This window comes from Symphodus melops (genome assembly GCF_947650265.1).
Source record: "Symphodus melops genome assembly, chromosome: 10".
Classification (NCBI taxonomy): Eukaryota; Metazoa; Chordata; class Actinopteri; order Labriformes; family Labridae; genus Symphodus; species Symphodus melops.
Genome location: NC_136700.1, coordinates 12,245,239 through 12,268,590, shown reverse-complemented (window position 1 = coordinate 12,268,590; position 23,352 = coordinate 12,245,239). Strand labels below are relative to the sequence as shown.

The window sequence follows — 23,352 nt, the reverse complement described above, 5'->3', positions numbered from 1 at the left end:
TTGATTGACTAAGTCCAAAGTCTTAATAAAGGTCCCCGAGCAGATTTTTTTCCAAAGCTCTTTCAGGGCTGAAAAATAAAAGTAGCTGGAAGTGTGTAAAAACTGCACTTCTTTGAGTGGCCACTTAATGCTGGTCTCTAAAAGCAAGTAAATCACATAAATGACTCATTTTTAAGCATGTTTTATTCGTGTTTACAATACTATGTACGTTCATTTTATGTACAAAGAAATGTGTTTGGAATATATTTTGGTTAACTTTCTGTGAATGTCTTAAAAATCGAGTATGACACAATGTCACTGTTAATTAATCCCTCCATGCTTTTCACCAACCCCTGGCTATGCCCATGGAGATACAGATTTGCAGGTTTGCTACGTTCATAAAAAATGGCTTTCTGTTGGAAACACCATGGGGACAGACTCTGCTCTGATAACTTAGCAATTATCTATCACTTGCTACCTGCTGGTACCTCCTGTCCAAACTGTTCTCACTATTGGCTTAAACAAACAACATGGAGGTTATGTGACAACTATTTGTTTGCATTTTTTTTTTTTACATCCCAAATAACAACAGTCATAAATTTACTAATAAACTGAAGCAGAAAGTCTCCAGAAGTATAACCTTTTCAGCTTTCAGTACATTTTTTTCCCTGTGTTTCCGTTTTTTTTAATCTTGTTGGCAACAGCATCTTTTAAAGGATTTGACTTACGGGAGGTTTCAGAACTTGATGATGTGTCTTCATCTGCCAGTTCTTCCTCTGTTTCTTGTCCTTCCTTCACCTCCTCGAGCTCCATCTCGCCATCAGGTTGGTCCACCCAGCGTCCCGGCATGAGAGCAGCAGAGTCGTATGAAGAGCAAAGAGGTCCCACTATGTGAGTGATGAACGACTCCTGGAGTTTTGCAAGCTGCGGAGCAGACCGGTCCATGAAGGGGCTGATGGGAAGGCCCAGGCTAGACTCTTCGTCACCCTAGTATGGGTACAGACATGGCAAGTAATGTCAACTGTACAAAATTGATGAATATTAATAATTGGAATTCAAGAAAGCGAGATCATTTTACATGTTGCCTCAGAAAACAAAATAATGACGCAGATATAAATCATAAATGCTGCTGTCTGTAAGGATTTGTCTGTGTATTAATCGCTAGATGTAGGCATTTCATTGACAAGATGATTAGAATCTCATAATTCGGTGCTGATAGTGCTGATTGCAGTCAAGGTGTCACTTATCTACTGTAACATTGTATTGATGCTGGTAGAAAGTAACGAGACAAAGAATTTATTCACCTATTTTAGTTTAATCAATCAGTCACTGATTAAATCTATATTTCTAACGCACCAGTTCATAACAAATTTGATCTTAAGACACTTTACAAAAATATCAAGTCCAGACCTTTCTCTTCATTATACTCAAGTTTGTGGGTTTTTTGTTAAATATTCATGGCCATTTCTCATGAAGGTGGCTCAGTGTGGCTTTGTATGCATTGTAGTTTCACACATGGAAATGTGTTGTGCTTTCATGTTTGTTATCCAAAGGTGGCAGGGGCTCACATTGCTATGGTAACCTGAAACCTGGATGGCGTCAGAGCACTGCATTATAGGTCCATGAAAGAGGTTTGTGTGTTTACAGTATGTATACTTAGATTTGCTCCCTCACACTAATCAGTGTGCATGCAGAATATATCTGTGGCACTAGCTGTGTTGCTGGTGTGAGCCTTAATTCCATCCTGATGATCCTCTGCTGAGTGAATGAATGCTGTCAAGGATGATCAATTACAGGTCACACACAGCAGCTCCCCTCTAAAGGTAAAAAAAAAAAAAAAAAAAACATGCACACAATGGTTTTTTTTCTGAATGGCTTTTTCTCACTCCAAACAAGTCCTCAGATGTGCTGTGAGGAGTGAACAACAAGTTTGAGAGGAAAAGCTAATAACAAATCACAGGAAGGATGTCTTTTTCAGATTTCTAAACAGCCAAGTTTAGACGTGGAGTTATTTGGTAGGCATTAACACATTCAAGATGATGTGAAAATTCCTACATTTCTAAAATGGATTTGAACTTTTAGTGGTGTAATGTTATTTGTACAACCTTTAAAATATTCAAATATTTGATCATAATAATGATATGATCTTTTAAAAGGCTAAAACGGGATTTTGGACCACTTTTCCTCAGTTTATACATACATAACCTTCCACCTATCTTGAAGCTCATGTTCAGTGTATGCAGATGATAGTCCTTTTTGCATCTAGTAGAGCCATTGTATTTAGAATCATTACCGCTCCATAGCTAGAGAACTCATTTGTGGAGAAATACATGGACACTGCTTAAGCCACTCTATAGTATGTAAACTATAGTATGTCCTACAAATCACTCTTAAAAGCCTAGTCATTTTCTATAAATGGAATGAAAAATGAGGCAACGCCTGCCAGCGAGTTCAGGCAGTCATCTCAAGCTGCACTGATTTCACACTTGACATGAGTCATTATCCACAATCACCTGACAACACCTCCTTCCAATTAGTGGTCTCCTATCTACGCTTTCATTGCCAGTTCTGACATGCACCAGTACTGCACTCTTCCTAAGTCCAACACGATAAGATCTCATCCCATCATGTAAAATAAAACTAGGTCGGAGCCTATGTTCTGCAGCTGCAATAAATATTTTAAACAAATACTAATGTGACTTGTCTGACTCACATTGCATGATTTCAAAAGCAAACATACTTGTACACTTCAGATTAATTTCTAGTCTACCATTTCATGCAAATATTTTGATGCTTTTTATGATCTTTCACATTCTTTCAGTGATTGTAACCTCCTGGTCACAAGCCAACCCAAAGAAAATAAAATATTTGATGATGATTGATATACAGGGCAATATAAATTAGTAAAAATAAGCCAATAAGAAACTATAAGTGTTTGAAATTAAAGTTACATTGAGGTCATTTAGTAAGCCTGCATAGTCTTCACTTTTACATTAATGCTTAAATCATCAGGCTCCTCGGGTGCTCTGTGAACTTGTGGTTACACCTACAATATTGGGCAGGGAAGCACGGACCATTCCAGGGGCTGAAAGGTGCCGTTTTTTCTTCAGGCGATCATAATCAATAATATCAGTAATCAATAATATCAATCAATAATAATAATAATAATAATAATAATAATAACAATCAATAATAGTGATGTATGCTGGCAGATTACCTGTAAGTGCTTTATAAATAAATACCTGCCAATGTCTGTCACGTCTGACTGTTAATGAAGGCCAACCAGCTTTGTCGTAGCCCACAGGATGCAATTATGAGTGCAATGTTTGTCACCAGTGATAAATCTGAGGGCAGAATAATAAACTGTCTGATGATTTTAAGGTTAAGGCAGAAGCATGTCTATAAATGACATCTCCGTAGTCCAGAAGAGACAGGAAGATGGCTTCAATTATCCGTTTGACACGCAAGAGGGAAGTTCTCTTTGTTTCTATACCAATATCCAATTTTGTGTTGTCATTTAGTACTCTCAGTAAGTACTCTTTCAATATTGTGACCTTCTCATGTTGTTATGTGCAAGTCAATGTCTGTGATATTTCTGGCTTTCGAAAAGAGCGTGTATTTAGGATTCCATTGTTTGGTGTGCAGGTTCTGCAAAACAATTTAAAACTGCATCGTCAGAGTAAAGATGGGCCTTACAATTTTATTATCAATGTAGATCGTTAACAGCACAGAACCTTGCAGAACCCCTTTTGAGAGTGGTAAGTATTTAGAATAATCCGATTGTACAGTAACTGTCAAAACCAACATCATATAGCCTCTGCAGTAGGAGTATGTTGTGTCAAAAGTTTTGGTTAAATCAACAAAGAGGGCAGCACAGTACTTCCCTTGAACAAAAGCAGACACAACATTATTTATTAATAAGGTAGTTGCTGATATGGTGCTGTGTTTTTCTTTGAAACCAGGAAGGATTTTAGTTAATTGTTGAATAATGACTGCAGGATTTTAGAGAGACTAGAGAGTTTGGAAATCGGCCGGTAGTTGTTAAGTTTGTTTTTGTCACCACTCTTATGCAGGGGGGCGATGTGTGCTGACACCCAGACCTGAGGGACAACTCCAGTACCAATTGAAAGATTAAAAAGATAAAAAAAACAACTGGTTCAGTGATTAGAGGGAGAGTTTTTAAAAAAGTATGGTTTCAAGGGGTCTTAAGCAGTCATGTAGGATCTGGAGCCTCTTAATTTTCAGTGTGTCTTCCATGATAGTATGTATCTTGTATAGTTCTGTCCGTGTTATTGCTGATATTTATGTTTTACTTTTTGTTGTTGATTTTGTGTGCCTTTATTGTCTATAGGGGCAGGCATTGCCAATTAGCTTATGTACATAGTGTGGCAAGCTATGCATTGGTTAGCACGCTAAATATTTGTCCCGAATAACCAGCAAATTATTATTATTGTTTTGCTTTTTAAAACTATTTCCAGATAGCTGCTAATTAAGTTAGTTCAACACTTACAAATGCCATAAGTGAATACTGCTTGACAATGAAACCCTGATATGAGCCCTTTATTCTTACAACAGGACATTGTAAGGCATAAGTAATCACATCTATCCAGCAGATCTTCATGGAGCTGCTCGGTGCTGACTGCACTGACCAATCAGAAGCGTTGTAAGTTAAGTCCGGGATTTGTTGCCAAGCATCCCTTGGCTGTAGTCTTTAATATAATCAAGAGCTAGTAGGTAAGGGTTTTGACTGTTGGAGAGGAGCATCCAGTTGCACACGAAACATGACTGCAGGGTCCTTGAGCAGGAAACTTAACCCTCCATCATCTGTAGAGACGCTGGCCTTAAGTCAACCCTGACCTCGACCAGGACGAAGGTGAGCAAGAAGATAATAACAATGTGAGTGTTTTGCTCATTGTCAAACAAAACCATACCTACACAATCCTGATGGTAAACTCATACTTAATATTAACAAGAGATGTTTTATTATTGTGACAGACTTTAAAGGTTTTAAGGGGCTTGACATTGAGACACATTCTTCCCTTCATATGCAATTAAAGGCACATTTATCCACTTAGCGTTTTTGAAGCTATAGCTTGATTTGTTTTGGTTTGTCTTTTTGCCCACAGTTCCTAATATGGGCATATTTTGTTGTTGATCTGCTTCACCTATTTTAGAGTTACATCCTGTAATCACTGGTAAAAGTGACTGATGTTCAAAAGTAAAGTCAAGTCAATCCTTAGACATGTATAAAAATCTACTTTGTTTGAAATCTTTTTTGACAGTGTTAATATTTTTGATTTCTGACAGCAACCTTTTTTTGCACATTTTTACCAGGAGGTTTTAATACCCTGTAAACTAAGTTCTCATCAATCGCTGTTTGAGGGGCTTTCTGTGTAACTACTGAAAGCTGTGACGAGGAATGTGTTCTTCCCTTTGCCTAAGTAACAGTGCATTCAATAAGCATACTTGTTCGTAGAACTCGTTCACGATCCCCTCGGTCCACTGCAGGTGCAGCTCCTTACACTTCAGCGGTCCATTAACATCGGCCAGCTTGATGCACATTTGACACACCAGCATTCGATCGTTTTCGTTGGTCCAATCAATACCGGACATTCCTTCATCACCCACCTTGGGAGGAAAAAAACCCCCCACAGATCTTAATTGTGAAAAGAAAATCTTACAGATTGGTTAACAATTTCAAATAATATATCAAATAGCAATATTCATTTCTGAGGCTGATGAAAAGTTCATTTGGATGAGTTATGGACCATGACTTTTGTCAATACAAACACAATGGTTTACCTTTGCATTAAACTCTGCAAGGAAGTCAAAGTGTTTTTTGAGGTCCGTGGCCAGGATGGCTTCAATGACAAGGAAGCGGAAGCGCTTGAACTCAACGTGTTCGAGATTAACCAGGAAGTTGAACTCAGGTCGAGACATGAAGAGGTTCCACGCTGCGGCTGCATGATGATTTTCCAAAACTGAACGGTCATTGTATAGAAGAGCCTACAGTGGGTGAGATAGATGACAAAGTGACACCAAGATCCAATCGATCCAATTTCACAGCTCTGCTTGGATTCCTTCTAGCAGCTTTGCAGTGTTTTTGTTATACATTCTTTAAGTTATCCACTCGTGTATTTTGATTTGTTGGTTGGAACATGCACTGTCACAGCTGCGGTGGCACATAAATACAGACATTTAGTGGCATGTTTCCCACTTGGTTTTGTACTGTTTTAAAGTGTTCCAAGTAATGCATAGCATAATGAATGAGGGTATCTAAACCAAACTGTTGTATTGCACTATGCTACACATTTACATCATTATTTAACTGTTCATACTGCCTTCATGAAAGACATGCTTATCCACCCACATATACAGTAGAACGTGTCCAAACTCTCCATCAATCCATTCCCAAAGTTCATTGTGAGTTACACCTGCACCTATTTACCTGTGGTGCACTTGTAGCTACTAGGAAGGCGTTGGTTCTTCCAGGATGGTCATAATCATGCATGGCAGCAGCTACATACAGGGCCATGAGCTCCAGGCCTGGGATGAGGCCTGCCAGTGAGCCATAGCCTTCATTCTGCACAGAGTTCATCTTAGACACTAGGAAGCCTGTGGCACCAGGGGATATGCCATTCTCTGAGTCTATGAGAAACAAAAACAAATCCAGCTCATGCCTCAGTCACTAATCGAGCTCTTTGCTCAAGTGATGCCACAAAATTATGGTATGTTAAACCTGCTTCTTTTTAACAAGTTTAAAAAAAGAGAAGTATTCAGAATTTCAACAGTGGTGAAGTGTCTATAGCCAGACCATTAATTAATCAATGATCAAAAATATTGGTTTAAAACCGGAGATAAGATTGATTAAATAAAGAATGAAAATGTTTAAGTAGACTCTCACCAGGGTGTATCCCATTCTCAGTTGGTAGGGTGGGCAGGCCAGGCACAGGCTGAGTGGTGAGGTACCAGACAGCATGCAGCACATCAGTGGCATGGATCCGGTTGTGATCTGAGAAACGGGAAATAAAATGGTCAATCACAAAAGTGGGCGGCAGCAAGACCGATGTGATGAAATCCTAGCTGGAATATTATAAAACATGAGTTACACCAAAAAAAATAAAAAATAAGAAGAAGAAAAACAAATGCACACTGAAGCAGCTTTCACATAAGAATCTGGATGCATTTCTGTCTTGTGGAATGGGTTGATCATATGGAGAAGTGCATGTTGACTGATAGAACGAAAAATAGAAAGAGACAATGATCCCCTGTTAGTGGGAAGCTAGCATAGCCACAGGTTATAGAAGAAAACATGAGCCTGGTTTTCTTGTTCTTGAGGAATAACAGCTTTGTTTTTGTGGCATTACAGCAAATTTATTATTATCATGAATTTATTTAGAACATTATTTACAAGATTTGAACCTCTTTTTTCATTTTGATTAAATACTGTACTGGATTTTAGATGTTAATAGATGAAAATACAATTTTAAAAGCGTTTTCAGTCTCAGCATGAAATGATAACATGACATGATGTTGTTTAAGCTCTTCATCTGAAACTTAACAACTCTGCTCATTGTCCATAATATGCTACAGAGTACAAATGTGTATGGTAATGGTGTTTTATTTCACAGACAAAGCAACACATCCCCCTTGTGGCAGAAATAGGTACTGCTGGGTATGAATAATTCACTTGAACAATTGAATAAATACAGTCATGTACTCACAAGGGATGACCCTGTACCCGTTCTCCAAAGCTTGGAAGTAGTTCATGAACTCTTGTACAGGAATTCTGAATGTTTCAAACAGACCCGTGTCCTCAAAGAGCTGATAGGAAACCTAGGACACAACATGAGGAAAGCATACTGTAAAGCTCATCCCTCTTGTCTGTACATGTTTACAAAGTGTGCATTCGTGATAAGAACATTACTGACATCAAAACCACATTCAGCTGCTCATCAGACACATTTGAACCTTTAACATAAATTCTTTAAAGCCACTGTTGTGTTTTTAGCAAGAAATGATCACATGGGATGAAACATTTGTTCACTTATTGGTGTTTTACCTGACTGAGGATGCAGCCTGTTTTGCCATGTGCTTTTTCTACAAGACTGAAAATGGGAAAGTTCCAATTGTTGAGTTGACTCATAAGAGGCTCCAGATCGAGCCTTACCAGAGGCTCCAGCGCCAATACTGGTTTCTCCTGTCAGACAAAGATCAGGTCACAGAGTCATGTGCGGCGGGTTATGGACCAATGCATGCAGATAAAGTAAAAAAACAAAAAAAAAAAAAAATTCCAGCATTCAGGATGAGCATTATGGATAGTGAGGCTATCTCTAAAGCATTTTAAAACACATGTCAAAATTCCTTATTTGTTCTTATGGCCAAATAACATATTAACTGATTTGCTTGTTTGCATACATACATATTGATAGGTGTCTGACATTTTCCCTCTTGTTACTTTTTTTGTCCTGTCTCATGGCCTACCTCTGGTGATGGCAGGATTGGATGAAGAACGATACCCTCGGACAGATAGTCCCTGCATCCTTCCCTCGCTTCAGGGGGCTTCTTGCCGCCCTCTCCCTCCTCCTCATTCTGTGCAAAGTCACTGCTGTCACTGTGGTTGGTCTCGTAAGTGCTGTCATAGGTGCTGTCATAGTCTGAAGATGCTACAGCGCGCTCATCTGGTAAGATATTACACATGTTCAACATTTACAGTTAAAGTGAGAGCAAAGTATTTGAATCATCAGCCTTGAAAAACAAGCTAAAAAAATTTAGATATCTCTTTATGGGGTTAAATCTCTCATACTTGTGTTCAATTTCCTTCATTTTATACACATATCCTTCTTTCACACTGACATCCTCGATTTCAGTGCATCTTTTAAGTACTGTCCTGTGGATAGAGGCATTTACAAGGAAGGAATTAAAAGTACAAAGAATTTACAGTTTAGGTCAATTTTGGCAACCCCTGAAGATAAAGCGATATCTCCTTGTCTTTGCCAATTATTTCTTCCTCATTTCACCTTTCCTTATTGTGTAAACAGCATTTACTTTTTACCTGTTCTATTTATCGTCTCATTTGAAACTTACCCCATGGCAGCAACTTCAGGCATTAAAAATAATTACACAGGAAAAATCAATCTTTTCAATGATAATCATTGGTTTGTGTAGGTAAAATACCACACAGAAATTATTTTTTATTTCAGTGTTTTGTAACCAGCTAAAACTCCTCACAGGAGCTTTAACAATCTGTTACATGTGGATGGAAGGTTGTTTTTTTTCCCCACAAAATTCAGGACGTCAACTCACGTTTGTTTATAAAATAACACTGACTCTGAACTACTTCTTGGAATTTGGGCCACATCATTCTCAAGTTAGCAAATGGCTGTTCTACCTTATCGCTACTGGAATCATGTATAAGACCAAAACTTTCTGAAAACAAGTCTCAGGAGCAGCTATTCAGTTCAATTATAATTTACCAAACTCATTTGGAGGGAAATGTCACAAAGAAATCCTCTTAGCTTGTTTACCTGGATGGGGTATTCTGTCGCCTTTGTCCACAGATTCTACTCCATGATTTAGTCGGTTGTTGAACGGCCTGCCGCAGCTGAAAACAGAGAGACACAAACACATTTGAAAAAGACATATTATTTAATCTATTGTTTTCTATTATGTTATACCTTGGGCTATCAAACAATTAACAATTTTGAATGTCCTATATTTCCCTTTTTTTTCAAATGGGCTTTTATTTTGAAATGTTGCAGTGCCTAAAGCTGGAAGTACTTTTCTTGCTGTTTGAATTCAAGCCAACTTTTAGCTTGAAATAAAGTAAAGACAATCTTGTAAATTGACCTTATCTTAATTTTGGAAAAAGGATCTTGACACAGATCCAAATCTAAATGAAAACAGCTAAAAGGAATGGTATTTAACCATTCCTTTTTTAATAATGGTGTCATTGTTCTTTTCCATCACTGAGAAGTTTATCCATGGTTCCTAAGGGATAAAATAGCATGCAATTAGTCATGATAAAATAGAATGCATTGATTCCAGACCTTAATTAATCATGATTAACTGGCTAAAGCTGACAGCCCTATTTAATATTATAACTGCTCCTTCCCTGACAGTATAGAAAAAACTGACTAACTCTTACACTTGTTGAGCCTAATTCAAATATTGTTGCATCCACATGTTTATATACATGGAAATACCCACTGAAACATAACAGAGGAAAGAACCTAGTGCACGTTTGTTACCTGCCACAAAGTGATGGAGGCCGCCAGTGAGGGGTGGTAGAGCTGGGGGCACTCTGGCTGTGAGTTAAAGCTCTATGGTGACTCTTAGGGGGCACAGGACCAGGGGTCCTCTCTATCAGGGGCCCCACAGGCTCAGGAAGCTGCACGGAACATGACTTTGTGGTGGGGCTGGAAACCGGAGTCCCCTGTGCTGGTGGGGACGGGCACGGAGAGCCCAGAGGTGACACGTTGGAGGGGGGGAAACCTGGAAAAGAAATAAGTGCAGACTGTAATTATTTCAACATTCTCAACTCGGTGTCTTGAGTAGGTGATTATACACACATTCCTACCTGGTCTTCCCAGTGGTTTGCTGTAAATGTGGTTGGAGGTGAGGGAGGCAGCATAGGAGGCAGACATGGAGCGAGTCTTTGAGATTGTCATCATCATCGAGTTTTTCCATGTTTCACTGATTTCATGCAAAGAAAAAAAATGACATTACTCAGATTGAGTTTGTATTCATTTCTTTTCCACTTTATTAATCCCAAGAGATTTTCACTCTGTTATAATTATTTTTTCTTAAATGCATTTCTGTGACTTTAATGTTGTTTCTTACTTTTCTGTGTAATTTATATTATTCCCTATGCCAGCGAGAAGGAGTTACCTCTCTGTGGTGTGTTTGATGCTGGCGGAGCGGTCCCTACGTACAGGCCCGGGCTCGATGGTTGGCAGCCCTGTAGCTGAGGTGGTCGTGGTCCAAGTTGAAGATATTCTCCGAAGCAATCCTGGCGGCAGACTCCGCCTTAGACGCTATAATGTGGATAAACAAACATATGACACAAACTGAAGTTTTCCAGCAGCAGATGAGGTAAGTAATACAACATTAGAGCTTATGTGGACAGGACAGAGTCTTTTAATGTACAGGGTTTTTCAGTGAGAAACATACTCTGCATCGTACTGCAAACTCCTTTAAAATGCAAAACTATACAGCCCTGCCTGTGTGCTTGTATGATAACAATATGTTGTGATACGGGGCTTTTTTTTGTATCTAGACCTTCAGCTAATATTGACAAAACTCTATAAATGTCTATATTTCTAAATGATCCAACATTTGGAGTACGCCTTGAGCTTGAGCTGTCAATCAGTATGACCATGTTTTGCATCAATGGTTACTTTAGCTTGCTTGCTGTATTGCACATTTGCTCAAAATCCTTCATAATATACACTAAGACATCATGCTACCTTAGAACTTCACTTACATCCTCAGACGTTGCATTATAGTTCACAAAAAAATGATGTTTTGCATCCGTTTTTTTAATGTGAGATGTTTCAGAGAATGATATTCATATTGTTTATATAATTGATGATCAATGGTTTCATCATAGTCTTCATTTCAGTCTTTAAGTGATCCTCACAGATTCACTAACACATGTGGAAGAAAATCTTTGGTTACATTAATCCAAAAAGAGGTTATGATGATCAAATAGAAAAACAACTAGAGTCTGAATAGAAGGTAGCACTAAAAATAAAGGCAGGTGCAGAACCTCAATGGCTTAGTGGAGAAATAAATCTCAACACAAATGTATTAAAATGTGAAGTTTCAGCCAAAAGCACCTGCTTTACCTTCAGAGTTAAGTTTTCTTTCAAAGCAACTTGAGCTTCCTTTTAGTCCTCCATCAAAGTTAGTCAAGACATCAGACTAGAAAGATGCCATATTCAAGACAATGCTTGTTGTGGAAAAGCAGACAGAAGACAAAGTGATATGTAGAAAGGAGTCACGCTTGTGTTTCCCCTGTGGTGTCAATATTTCCAAAGATGTAAATGTTGTTGTTCAGCCATGAGCCACACTCAGTTATTTGTCAGATTGTATAGCGGGTGTATTTTTCTCTCTCACACACAAACACACGCATTGTACATGCTCAAACACATACAGGGGGCAGCAGGGAATCATTTTTCACACATTCCTGAGAGAAATCATCCACCCCTTGTTGTTGTATATTCCATTACGTGGTAAATAACAACAACAATACACACACACACACGCACACACACACACACATCCTCAAACACACACATAGAGGGCAGCAGTGGATCAAATTTAGTATAACCCTGAGGAAAAACAATGAATCTCTTCTCTTTTTTCTTTTCGCAAATAATGACACACACGTGTACACACATGATAGAACCAGCATTGCCATCTAAACACACACACACACATAACTCAGCACTGTCATACATATATTTATTAAACTGTAACACAGTAACAAGTGGAGGAAGCCATTTGGAGGTTATTTATTGTTTTTGTAATACATTTGCAATTGTGATTTGTATTATTGTGTTTTAAAGCCTTTTATTTTGAAACAATAATATAATTAACAGAAACAATAATATAATTAACAGAAACAATAATATAGTTAACAAAAAAGCGCTGTAAGGCATGATGCTGAATGCGTCAAATAGCTGCATGTTCACTTGGAAAAGTTTCGCATACAAGTTATTCAGTATCAGTGACATTGAAATAGAATGTCTGGTCACAAAAATCTAATATCACAATAGTACGTTTTGGAAATAGTCAGCTATACAGCTGTCCTATGAAGTGCTAAAAAAACCCATTTGTTGCAGAGTCAGGATCAAACTTGACAAATAGCCATTACTGCATGTTTTTTTCCAAGCTTTTCCAAAAACCACAACCACCAATGTCTTATGACCTTTGTGTAACTGCTACCTCTGTTCTCGCTGTAGGGCAATGTTACAAGGCAGCACATTTAAAATTAATTTTCAATGTGAACTTTTTTAACATCCAGATGAACAAATCTCAAGTTAGTCAAATTGAGGCAGCATCTCATCGAGTTCCACTACATCAACAGACCATTTGAGCGCACTCAGGCAGCATTAAAGCTGCTTGTCACTTTCCTGGTAGACTGTCCTTGCATTGCATCACACGCTTTTTCCTTGCCGCCCAAAGTGCCTGCATACATTCCGAAGCACTGGCCTTGTAAAACATTAAAAAGCTCTCTGGAAGATTGTGCGTCATTGTTTGCTACATTTGAGGCTGTGCCAGCAGTGAGGGGAGAAACAAAGGTGATGAATATAGGGAGAGTCACATAGTCACACCTGGGTATATTGGCATTTAGTGCAGCATACAAAAAACGGAACTTTGATGCTGCTGCTTTTTAATCACTTATGTAGACATCTAAATGTACTGATTATGATCTTTTTTTTTTTTTAATTTAAAGGAAATCCATGATTTGAAAAAAAGAGTTAGTTTTCAGGTCATGGGGAGAAAAAATAGCTTAGCATAGTGGTGGTCACCATTGAATATTGTGTGGATCTGCAACATGAGCTTGTTCATGTACGATCTCTTCTCTCTCTCTCTCTCTCTCTATCCATGTTTCCAGATATTGTGATAAAAACAGCATCCTTTACAGCAGTCACGACCAAGCCCACCCAAGCTTACTGGAGCCCATTCACATGGAGAGCGCCCATGGAGGTTAGCACAAACACTTTCCACCCTAACTTAAAGCAACAATGACCACATTTTATTTTACCCCTTAATCTTCAGAATGAACTCTAAAGGAGACACACTTTTATTTACAGTTGCTTCAGCAAACTGTTCAGTGTTTCAAAAGTAAATCCACCTGAGTGCTATTTAGCAAAGATTAGCTAGTAATGTGACCTAAAGTTAGCAGATCACCAGATTAGTAGAAGTTTGTTCTTCTGTTCCCTCAGGAACAGCTGAGCACAGCATTAATTCACAAGCTCCTCCTCTCTGATTGTTCTTTCTCAGATGGGATTCTATAGAGGTACAACCCTGTTCTGTGACCCAGAGTAACCAATCAATGCTTCTTATTGGGTAGTGTCTTTAGTCTTTAATTTGAGGACTATGGACTTGAGGTACCTGAGATGGGTATATATGACCTCAAACCAGGCCTGTTTTTTTTTTCAATACAATAAGTAAAAAAAGGCTTTCAAATGCAGACAGTGACTCACATCTAGTTCACAACATCCATGGTCTAATAGTCATGACAGAAGCAGCAGATACACGTAAGCTGTTTTTTGTTGTTGCTGTAGTCGGTCACTGTGATTGCCCCTCCTTTAATCTCAGATGCACCCTAAATCTAAAGAAGGGAATTTATGAACACAAACATATTTACCTTTGGGATGGCCAGTCTCTCTGCTTTCTCCGGCCCGTCCTCCGAGTCAGAGCAGGTTAGTGTGTCTGCAGGAAGGCGTGGCCGGTGGAGCGGTTGGAGGCTGATTTGGGTGCTGAGGAGGTTGCTGACGGCCTTCAGAGACGTGCAGGTGTTAGGGGGCAGAGAGGGGTCAGCCAGCAGGTCTGAGATCAAACCGTGGGCCTCACCCATCACCGCAATGTCCACGATCACACTGGTGCCAGAGGACTGTTGGGAAAAAAGGGATAAGAGATAGAGAATGTGATAAAGGTAATTTGTTTCATCTTTGCTGATGTAATGCAATGATGATGTGAACAAACGTCACACCACACTGACGTAGGCCGCCTTTTAGTCTCTGTACCTAAAAGAAGAAGAGGAAGTGTCTGTCAGTCTGTTTGTTTGTTTGAACCTGTCTTTCTGCTAAATACAAAAATGACAGTCCCAGACGAAACAGACTGTAACATCCTCTCTGTTCTTGTTCTGTGCTTTGTGTCAAGAGCTTGTTCAAGTAATGTGACAGATTACCAAGCTAGAAAAAATGATGCTATCATTTTCTACTGCTGTGGAGCAGATTGTGAGTCATACAACTTTTCCCTGTCGACTTCTGATCGACAACTTAAAGATGAATGATCGAGAAAACCTGGAGGGATATGCTGTTTTAACATTTCAAGTTAAAACATAAGTAATAAATAAATCCACCACAGTCAAGATCGAAGCTGATGCTGACCTTTAAGCACTGCCTCACAAACTTACTTTTTGATAGTCTTGTAAAATGTTTATTGATTCATTCATTATTTATGCATTCCCTCATTTTCAATTATGCTGAGAGGGTTACCCTCACCCATCAAGACAGAATTCATGTGCCTAAACAGACATCAAGCACAAATAACAACAGTCACATTCAAAGGCAAATCATAGTTGACCCACAGGAACGAGTGTGGGAAGTTTGAATGTCTGTTGCAAAGTGGTCCATGTGAACACAGCATGTGAACAAATTAGTTCAGCATCAGCCACATACTGGAATGTGTTGACTATAAGACTGGTTTAATAAAGAACATTTTCATTTTGCCATTTAGGGCATAAAAGAATAAATAATAGATAAAAACCTGCGCCTGTCACAGCTCACTGTTAGAGGTGCCCAGCCCACTTTTATTTTATCAAATACAATGATGTGTGGAGTAACAGTCACCTAAAATGAACCTGAGGGTGGAGTGATGAATGGGGTTTAGCGGGAGCGTGGAGGCAAAGGCGCTCCGATAGAAAGTGTCCCTAAAATAGTGGTGATGCGTAAACCATGATCTGCAATGTCTCAGGTTCTAGAGAACAACAATCATAAAAAATTATGTTTAAAAAAAAAAAAATGCTCACAGTAATGTCGTTAGCTAGAAGTTATGCTTACAGGCCTTTGAGGTGGTTATATGCTGACATTAGCTTTTACCTAGCATTAGCTAGAAGATTAGCAAAAGAAAATATTTTTATAATCTTCATTGAAATACTTTAATGACAACACAATCCAAACCCCCGTATATACACCCACCCCCACCCCAGAACACACACACACACACACACACACACACACACACACACACACACACACACACACACACACACACAAACGACCGGAGAGGAGGTACACAAATTACTAAGACTTCATACAAACCCTGTGCCAGGGACACAAAAGCATACACATTATTATACATCATCCTATGTTTTTGCTAAATCCAAGCTGACCCCAAAATGGACAATTCCATAAATAAAACATAGCAAATGAAAGCTATCAATCCATTTATAGTTACAATTGCTGTCACGATGAGTCCAAATGTTGAGATTTCTCTGATAAACCCCAGAGAAAACGTTCTTGACCAGAACTGATAAATTAATGAATAATACCAAAATAAAAGCATTTAACACATAGTGGAGACACAGAAGGGTAAAACTTATGAAGCATGACTTTATAATAATAAAAACGGTGAATCACTGAATTATCTACTGTATATGTCTGCGTGAATGGGCTTCATCAAAAATGTTGATTGAATTAACAAGTACCAAAATGTCTGTCCTGATTTTTAAACACCTCGACGAAGTAAAACTTTAACCTTTATTTGATTTCCTGTGTTTTAAAGAATTGCAACCAGGATCATGTCAGTATTAAAAGAGATAGACAACAATAGAATTTAAGCAGCATTCAACATGCCATCCAGGCCTGCCGATTTTTCTGCTTCCATCGAACAACATATTGATTGATGAACCCACAGGATCATTGTGTCAAAGGTCGACCATCTGTGCCTCGGTAATGGATTCCACAGATAATGTCAACATATGCTAATCAGCTCAATTTTAGCTTATAATCAATTTACACCAGTCTGAATCATATCCCAAACACAGACACACACACACAACACATGCATCTGCATGTGTACAGCAGCCCACTGTATAAGTGCATGCATGGGAAAAATTTGCTTCTGTTCTAAACCAAGACCTAGTAATTCCAAAAGCTCCACACAAAGCAATCATGGAAAATATACCTTCCTTATTATACCTTAGGTATAGAAGAGCCTTTTTAAAATTAGAAAATAACTTATCTTTGAAGATATGGCTTGTTTTTGTTCCACAGTTGAGCAACATATTTAGTTTATTCAGTTGTGCATATCGTTTATATTTTATTTTATTTACTAACTTCTGAACTGAACATTATGTAACTGAACATGTAGGAAAAGAAGGATATTTCAGTAACTATAAAGACAAGACTTCCTACATATGACAGTCTAAGTGTGTTAACCAAATAATATTTTTGTACCAAATGCTGGAAATGACCTGGAAGTGATTGAGTGAGAGGTCATTTTGTTTGTTTTGGAAGAAAAGACTTTGAACAGTGATATGGAGTGATACAGAGTTAGTGGTGATGGAATATGTTTTGCCCGTTTGTAGCACTCATATGAGTTAGGTTACTCAGTTTTGCTTTCCGTGTGAACAGTCTCTTGAGGTTTTAAAGACATCGATGAGCTGGAAGGAACAGATATGTACATTCCCTTTCTGTCAAGATTCTGTCATTTGTAGATGTGTTTGGGCTCCAGAAAAAGAGTTCTGCCAGTTGTAAATTTGTTTCAGCGCTTGTAAAAGTGTTTCACATTAGTTTTAAATTTGGTAAGTGTTTTGGGATTTGTAATTTAGTTTCATGACAAGCAATAACGTTTTAGAAAATTTAAATATGTCTCAAGCTTTGTTTTATTTTGCACTTCCAAGCCACTCCTGATTTTCTTTTTGTTTGAATGAGAATTTTTTTTATGCTATGATCAGCAAGCACTGTGGACAGTGGAATAATAATCATTCATTCTCTACTATGTTGTTACCGTTGTTGTAGTAAGTCAAACATATTTGATAAACTCTCCTTTCAGAAAAATCCATGTCTAATTCAAGAAACAAAACAATGACCAAAATCAGCTGTAAGCAGTTTACATTACAAACAAGATTTTTGAAAATTCTTAGAATTCAATAAACTGTAAATATAAATGGAGGAACAACTTTTGCAATCATTAAATCCAAAGATAGAAGAAAGGAGTTGGACCTACACCAGGTACCGAGGTCAGAGTGTGGTTAAAATACGTTGAATGGTAAAGTATGTCACATTTAGAAAATGGAATTTGGGAGTGGTTTCATTGGGTATTTGCTGAGGAGTGGTAAAAAGAATGTCCAGCTTAATTGAATGGCGATGAGGACAGGATGAGGAAAGGGAAACAACTTAGTCGCAGCATTAATTAAGGTCATATTTATTAACAAAAAAGCAAAGCATTGAAAGGAAGGACCAGGCAAAAGAAAATGTTATTCCTAAAATGTTGAAGAGGAATATAAAGATAAAAATGTTATTACTTAAAATACAAATAATCTCAATTGGCATTTTTGAAGACTTCATGACAGATGTCTTGATTAGGTGAATCCAGACCTCCAAAGGTGGTTTTTTTTTCCCCAAACAATAGTCTCATCTCTTTCCCTTGCATTCCTCCTCCCCCCACTATAAGGACACATGAAGTGAATGAACTCACGCGATCGCCATGTCCGTGAGACTTCCCTCTTCCATCTGCCTGCCCCCCTGAGGCTATACTGTGCAAGTAAAAGTGGCAGCAAACTCTGCTCTTGCCACTCTGCTTGAGTCTGTGCCTAACTTTTTCACTTGGGCTGTGATTTCATGCAGTGATATATTTATTTATTTATTTAAATCTGAGCTTGGGAGTTTGCTAGATTTACTCGTGCTTGTGGGTTCAATCAAGATACGGCCTTTTCTCTTGCTCGTCTGTTGTAAAGCTCAATCCTGTGTGAAAAAAAAAAACAACAACTATTGGGCTGGGGGGGGGGGGGGGGGGACACTGAAAGGATCCAAAAGCAGAACCAGCCTGCTGAATTGAACAAAGTGACAGATGATGCTCATAATCTGTTTTCTTAGGCAGATTGTATTAACTCTTCAAACATGTCAGAGATCAGCTGATGTGATGAGTAAGTGCATCAAACAGATAGGAAGATAGTTTCCTGGAAGAGCGCGTGGGTTGTGTGTGTTGGTGTGTGTGTGGGAAAGTGTGCATGTGTCACCTCAACCTGAACAAAACCCATTAGACCACTCCAGAGCTTTATGACATCCTGCTATTGTGACATTCAGCCATTACCTGGCAGTAATGGACTCTGGCTAGCTAATGTCAGGGAGATAAAGGGCGCTCAAATGGCGTGCGTGTGTGTGTGTGTTGCAGCTGTTTTTTTGGGGGTTTTTTTTGCTGAATACTTCCCTGTCAGTATATTCAGGATTTTTGAGCTAAGCATTTGTAAGTCCATTCAGTCTGTAAGCATTCGAGCTGATGGAAAGCTAAAGTACAGAGCGCTTCTTTGGTAGAGACAGCGCAGGAAAGAAAGGCGAGGGAGAAGGTTATCGATCCCTCCCAGCATAAAGGCCCACAGGAGACATCAGGGGAAGCAATGGTCAATGAGTAAATCAACAGTGAACACACACACACACACACACGGGCAATGCGCGTACCAGGACTGCCCCTTACGATCAGTCAGTCAGGCTTCAGGGTTATATAGCGCACACTGGTCATAATCAACCTCAACAAATGCACTGTAGTAAAGAAGAAGATTATATGAAATTGTTTGTGAGAATTAATTAGCAGATGTCAATCAAGATCCTAAGAATACAAACTATTTATTTAAAACACTCATCATCGCACATCATTCATCCTGAAAGGTAAACCAATATCTAGTCAGAGGAGAGCTATACATTTAGGGTTATGGTCAATAAGGCTGTCAAAAAGTGACATTTGTTAATAGAGATTAATTCCTGATTAATGATAGTTCGCATCTCATTTTTCATCACACACTTGAAATTCCATTATTGAACTTTTTTAAACAATTATGCCAGACTTTGTTTTGTACTGTCTTAAGATACGGGATACTTTTTATTTTATTTAACCAGGAAGGAAAATACTCATTGAGATTAAAAGTCTCTTTTTCAAGAGTTTCCTGGACAAAACAACACAAGTAACAGAGTTTGAGACAGATGAGCAACCAAACATACAAATACAAAAATACATCAAATACATCACAAGTAAATCATTGGGCAATTGAAAGACACAAATAACAGATCTGAGCAGCAAATGTTTGTTAGGGTCACTCATAAACATATCGGGAAGAAAATCTACAGCCAGATGTCTCTGCCTCCAAGTCATTTAATTTCCTCTTAAAAGCGTCCAATGAGAGAAGTTTGTAAAGTTTCAATTGATTTTGTAATTGAACTTTATTTCCTGTTGTTTGATACAAATCTGCTTTCATTTTGAAATCGATTGATCGACGGTTATGACATTAACTTAGCCTTGAAAAAATTAACTTGTGATGAGTCGAATAATTGAGTGAAAAGAGGTAAAGGGAACAGTGAAATGTTTGATGTTCAGAGGTGGATATTTTTTTAAATTTTGTTTCATTTCTTTGTTTGCATAAAAGACATGCAATTGTCATGTTCTTCCTCAGTCATGTTTCATCACAAGTTACTTTGAGATCTCGTGTCTGTGAAATACTACAAACTACCGCAGGTGTGTGGTCTCTCAGTGTGACCGAGTCATCTAGTGTGTGCATTTGTAGGATTGTAATGTCAAGAATTAAGAAAACTATAAGTTGAAACTGTCCTTTGTGACTGTGAACTCACATGGTTTAAAAATCATGTTTGAAAGCGTTTAAGAATTGTCCAGTAAGCAGCCAACCAAAGTGACCAAAAATCTTTTACATCTTGAAATCCCTTTATTGAGATAAGTGCTTTAATATTTCATCATTTGAATGCCATCCTTGTGCAAAATAAATCAAACATAAAGGCTTTACAGACACTAAACTTAATTAGAAGAAAGCCCGATCACTACATTTAAAATATTTGGTTTTAATTTGAATTGTTGTAAGTGAGCTTCTCGCACTATACTGCCAATACTCTTCAAGCATACATCTATAGCTTCTTTCACACAATCTGTTCAAGAGAAGACTCATGCCTTGTGTGCAGTGTAAATATTACAGAGGCATAATGGTAGGGAAAAGTCATTCCACCCCAATCCAATCATCTGCGCTAGTAAGACAGATGAAACAGTATCAGTGTAAAAGAATGAAGGCTTGGAGCCTCTTGTGCTTTACAGAACCGTAACACAATGTAAAATCACAACACTGGGACACCAATACTCCTGGTTGAAAGGTTCAATATGAACGTACAAAGGTGCAGAGACGAAAAAGAAAACATTTTCACTGCTCAGGCAGAAAAAAAGATACTGGCTATTTCTCCTCCCTCATCGTATCTTTTATCTTCTTCTTTTCATATCTGCAGTTTTCCCCTCTCTGCCCCCACCCGTCTCCTGAGAGACAGTCAGAGGATCTGTAGGCAGATCAAGCATAAAGGCAGATGGTGAGTAGAGATATATAGAGGGAGATAAAGAGTGACAGAGAGACAGAGCGAGAGAATGAGAGATGAGTCCACAGGCAGGCCATGGTTAGTCAAGTGAAAACGAGAAACCGCTCATTCTAGCAAGGCCAGCTGAGCTCCAACAGAGCAAAACCTACATCAACTGTAAATATAGGACAATGCAGTGCCCATTGTTTCTCGACTACTGAAATGTTTCAAATCTATAGAAAATGCTTCATCAGCAGGAGTGGCAAACAGAAGGATGCTAGAGGCCAAGTTCCGGTTAGAGTGCGGGATTTCAAAAAAAGTTCAAAGTTAAATATTTCAGAGAAAAAGTGTGCCATGTTTGCAAGGCTATAAATCTTTAACGCATGTATCGATTTGGTAATGATGATAAGAAAAGTATGTGTTTTCAAAGATGAACATGCTATCTTTTCTCAGCCTTTGTCTAAGTTGACAATGTACGAAACTGACAGAAAATCAATAGGTGTGGATTGAATTTTTCTTTTAGAATTGATTTTTGGAAAATGAACAGATCATTGAGTTTGAAGAAGATAAGACCCATATTTGACAAAAAAGACATGCCGCATTCAGAATAACCCTAATCTTAGGACAATAGTGACACAAAAGAGGCTTCACTCTCCTACATCACTCACTCACATGCGTAATTGACCTAAAAACTGGTCTGTATCAGGAAGCTTAATTTAGACATTGCTTCAAGTTGTCCCATTTAAACCATCTCATCATTACTAATTAAATTGCTTTCCTCCTTCTGCCCACATGCATGAGCACACCCAGACACATTCAAGCAAACGCACATAGAGAAGCATGAACTCTTTAGCACAGAGACCCAAGTTAAACCAGTACCCAACCTGTTTAGGGAGATGTGTGTTGTCCTGGTTGCGTCCCATGATGCTGGCTGAGTGCCTCCTCTGCATCATTCCGTTTGAAAACAAACAAATCTTGCTATCTAGATTCCTTTGGATGTGATTCAATGGATGTTTCCCCTTCTTATAACTCTATAAACAGTAACAAGAGTCTCAATCCAACTGACATTTGAATAATGTATCCCAGTAACAAGTCCTCGCCCTCTCCTCTCCTCTGCTCTCCTCCTCTCTGCTGCTCCACTCTCCTCTTCTCCCTCCCTCTGTCCTCTCACCCGCCCCTGACTCTGTATCTGCCAATTGCAAATGTTCCCCAAGAAGACCTACAGCACGCAGAAATCCCTTTTATTGAAAATACCTGGTTGCCTGGAGACATGGGGACAAAGATCAAAGCCAGTCATCTGTGAACCATAAAATAGTTGTACGATGTTAGTTTGCCACAGCGATACTACGCCCACAACTTGTCAGGTGTTTCCTGTGATAGCAGGTGATGCCTGACAACCAAGCAGCGAGTAATGTATGTTATCAGAGCAGGGCTTTGTCAATCAGGACACTGAGGAACGTATTGATTCATCGAAGGTTTATCAGGATGGAGGGTTAGTAATTGGCTAAAGCTGTAACCTCATGTACAGCATGGATGATCTGATAGAATTAAACATGTCTGGTGAAATATCAGACTGGCTCTAAAATTCCCCCTTTTTTTTTTTTTTTTGAAATAGTAAGTAATGACAGACTTCCTCAAACATGAACAAATAGACATGCATTTAAATGTATTTCTTTCTTAACTAGTTATGTGTTTTAACTTGTGATTACATGCTTATGACATGCCATTGAATTAGAAGAAGAAGGAACAGTGTGACTTGTGCACCAAACAGCATCTTGTGCTTCGGCTCGTCAATAACACCACCTGTTATTGGGATTCAAAATACTTAATTTTGAATCCCTCTAAAAAGACACCACCAAGCGAACCATCTGGTAGCAAAGAGAGCTAATGAAAGCCATGAGAGGGGACAGAAAGACCGCTATGAGATTGACGAAAAGCTGATAAAGACTTTCTTAAATTGCTTTTGGATGGTTTTTTATTCTATATTTCGCAAACATCCAAATGAAGTTAAAATTACATGTCAAATTGAGGATTATTTTATTGCAAATAAAAGTCCAGTCCAGTCACATCTTTT

General features: G+C 38.5%; 1 protein-coding gene across 5 annotated transcripts in view; it reads right to left on the bottom strand.

Moving 5' to 3' along the window:
- The window catches only part of LOC306830813 (cGMP-inhibited 3',5'-cyclic phosphodiesterase 3A-like), a 54,563-nt gene that overhangs the window by 6,272 nt on the left and 24,939 nt on the right, over positions 1-23,352 (bottom strand). For 2 of the 5 annotated variants that reach the window (XM_079354509.1, XM_079354510.1), the window contains exons 3-15: positions 14,360-14,605; positions 10,870-11,015; positions 10,559-10,674; positions 10,230-10,473; positions 9,507-9,583; positions 8,464-8,660; positions 8,042-8,179; positions 7,704-7,815; positions 6,884-6,991; positions 6,428-6,627; positions 5,782-5,985; positions 5,446-5,607; positions 708-966 (exon numbers count right to left, since the gene is read on the bottom strand). In XM_079354509.1, coding sequence (XP_079210635.1) covers positions 708-966; positions 5,446-5,607; positions 5,782-5,985; positions 6,428-6,627; positions 6,884-6,991; positions 7,704-7,815; positions 8,042-8,179; positions 8,464-8,660; positions 9,507-9,583; positions 10,230-10,473; positions 10,559-10,674; positions 10,870-11,015; positions 14,360-14,605 — 2,209 coding nt within the window. Of the gene's footprint in view, positions 1-707; positions 967-4,539; positions 4,837-5,445; positions 5,608-5,781; positions 5,986-6,427; positions 6,628-6,883; positions 6,992-7,703; positions 7,816-8,041; positions 8,180-8,463; positions 8,661-9,506; positions 9,584-10,229; positions 10,474-10,558; positions 10,675-10,869; positions 11,016-14,359; positions 14,606-22,162; positions 22,564-23,352 lie in introns of those variants that run through there. The other 3 variants (XM_079354513.1, XM_079354511.1, XM_079354512.1) reach the window with 3 other exon arrangements.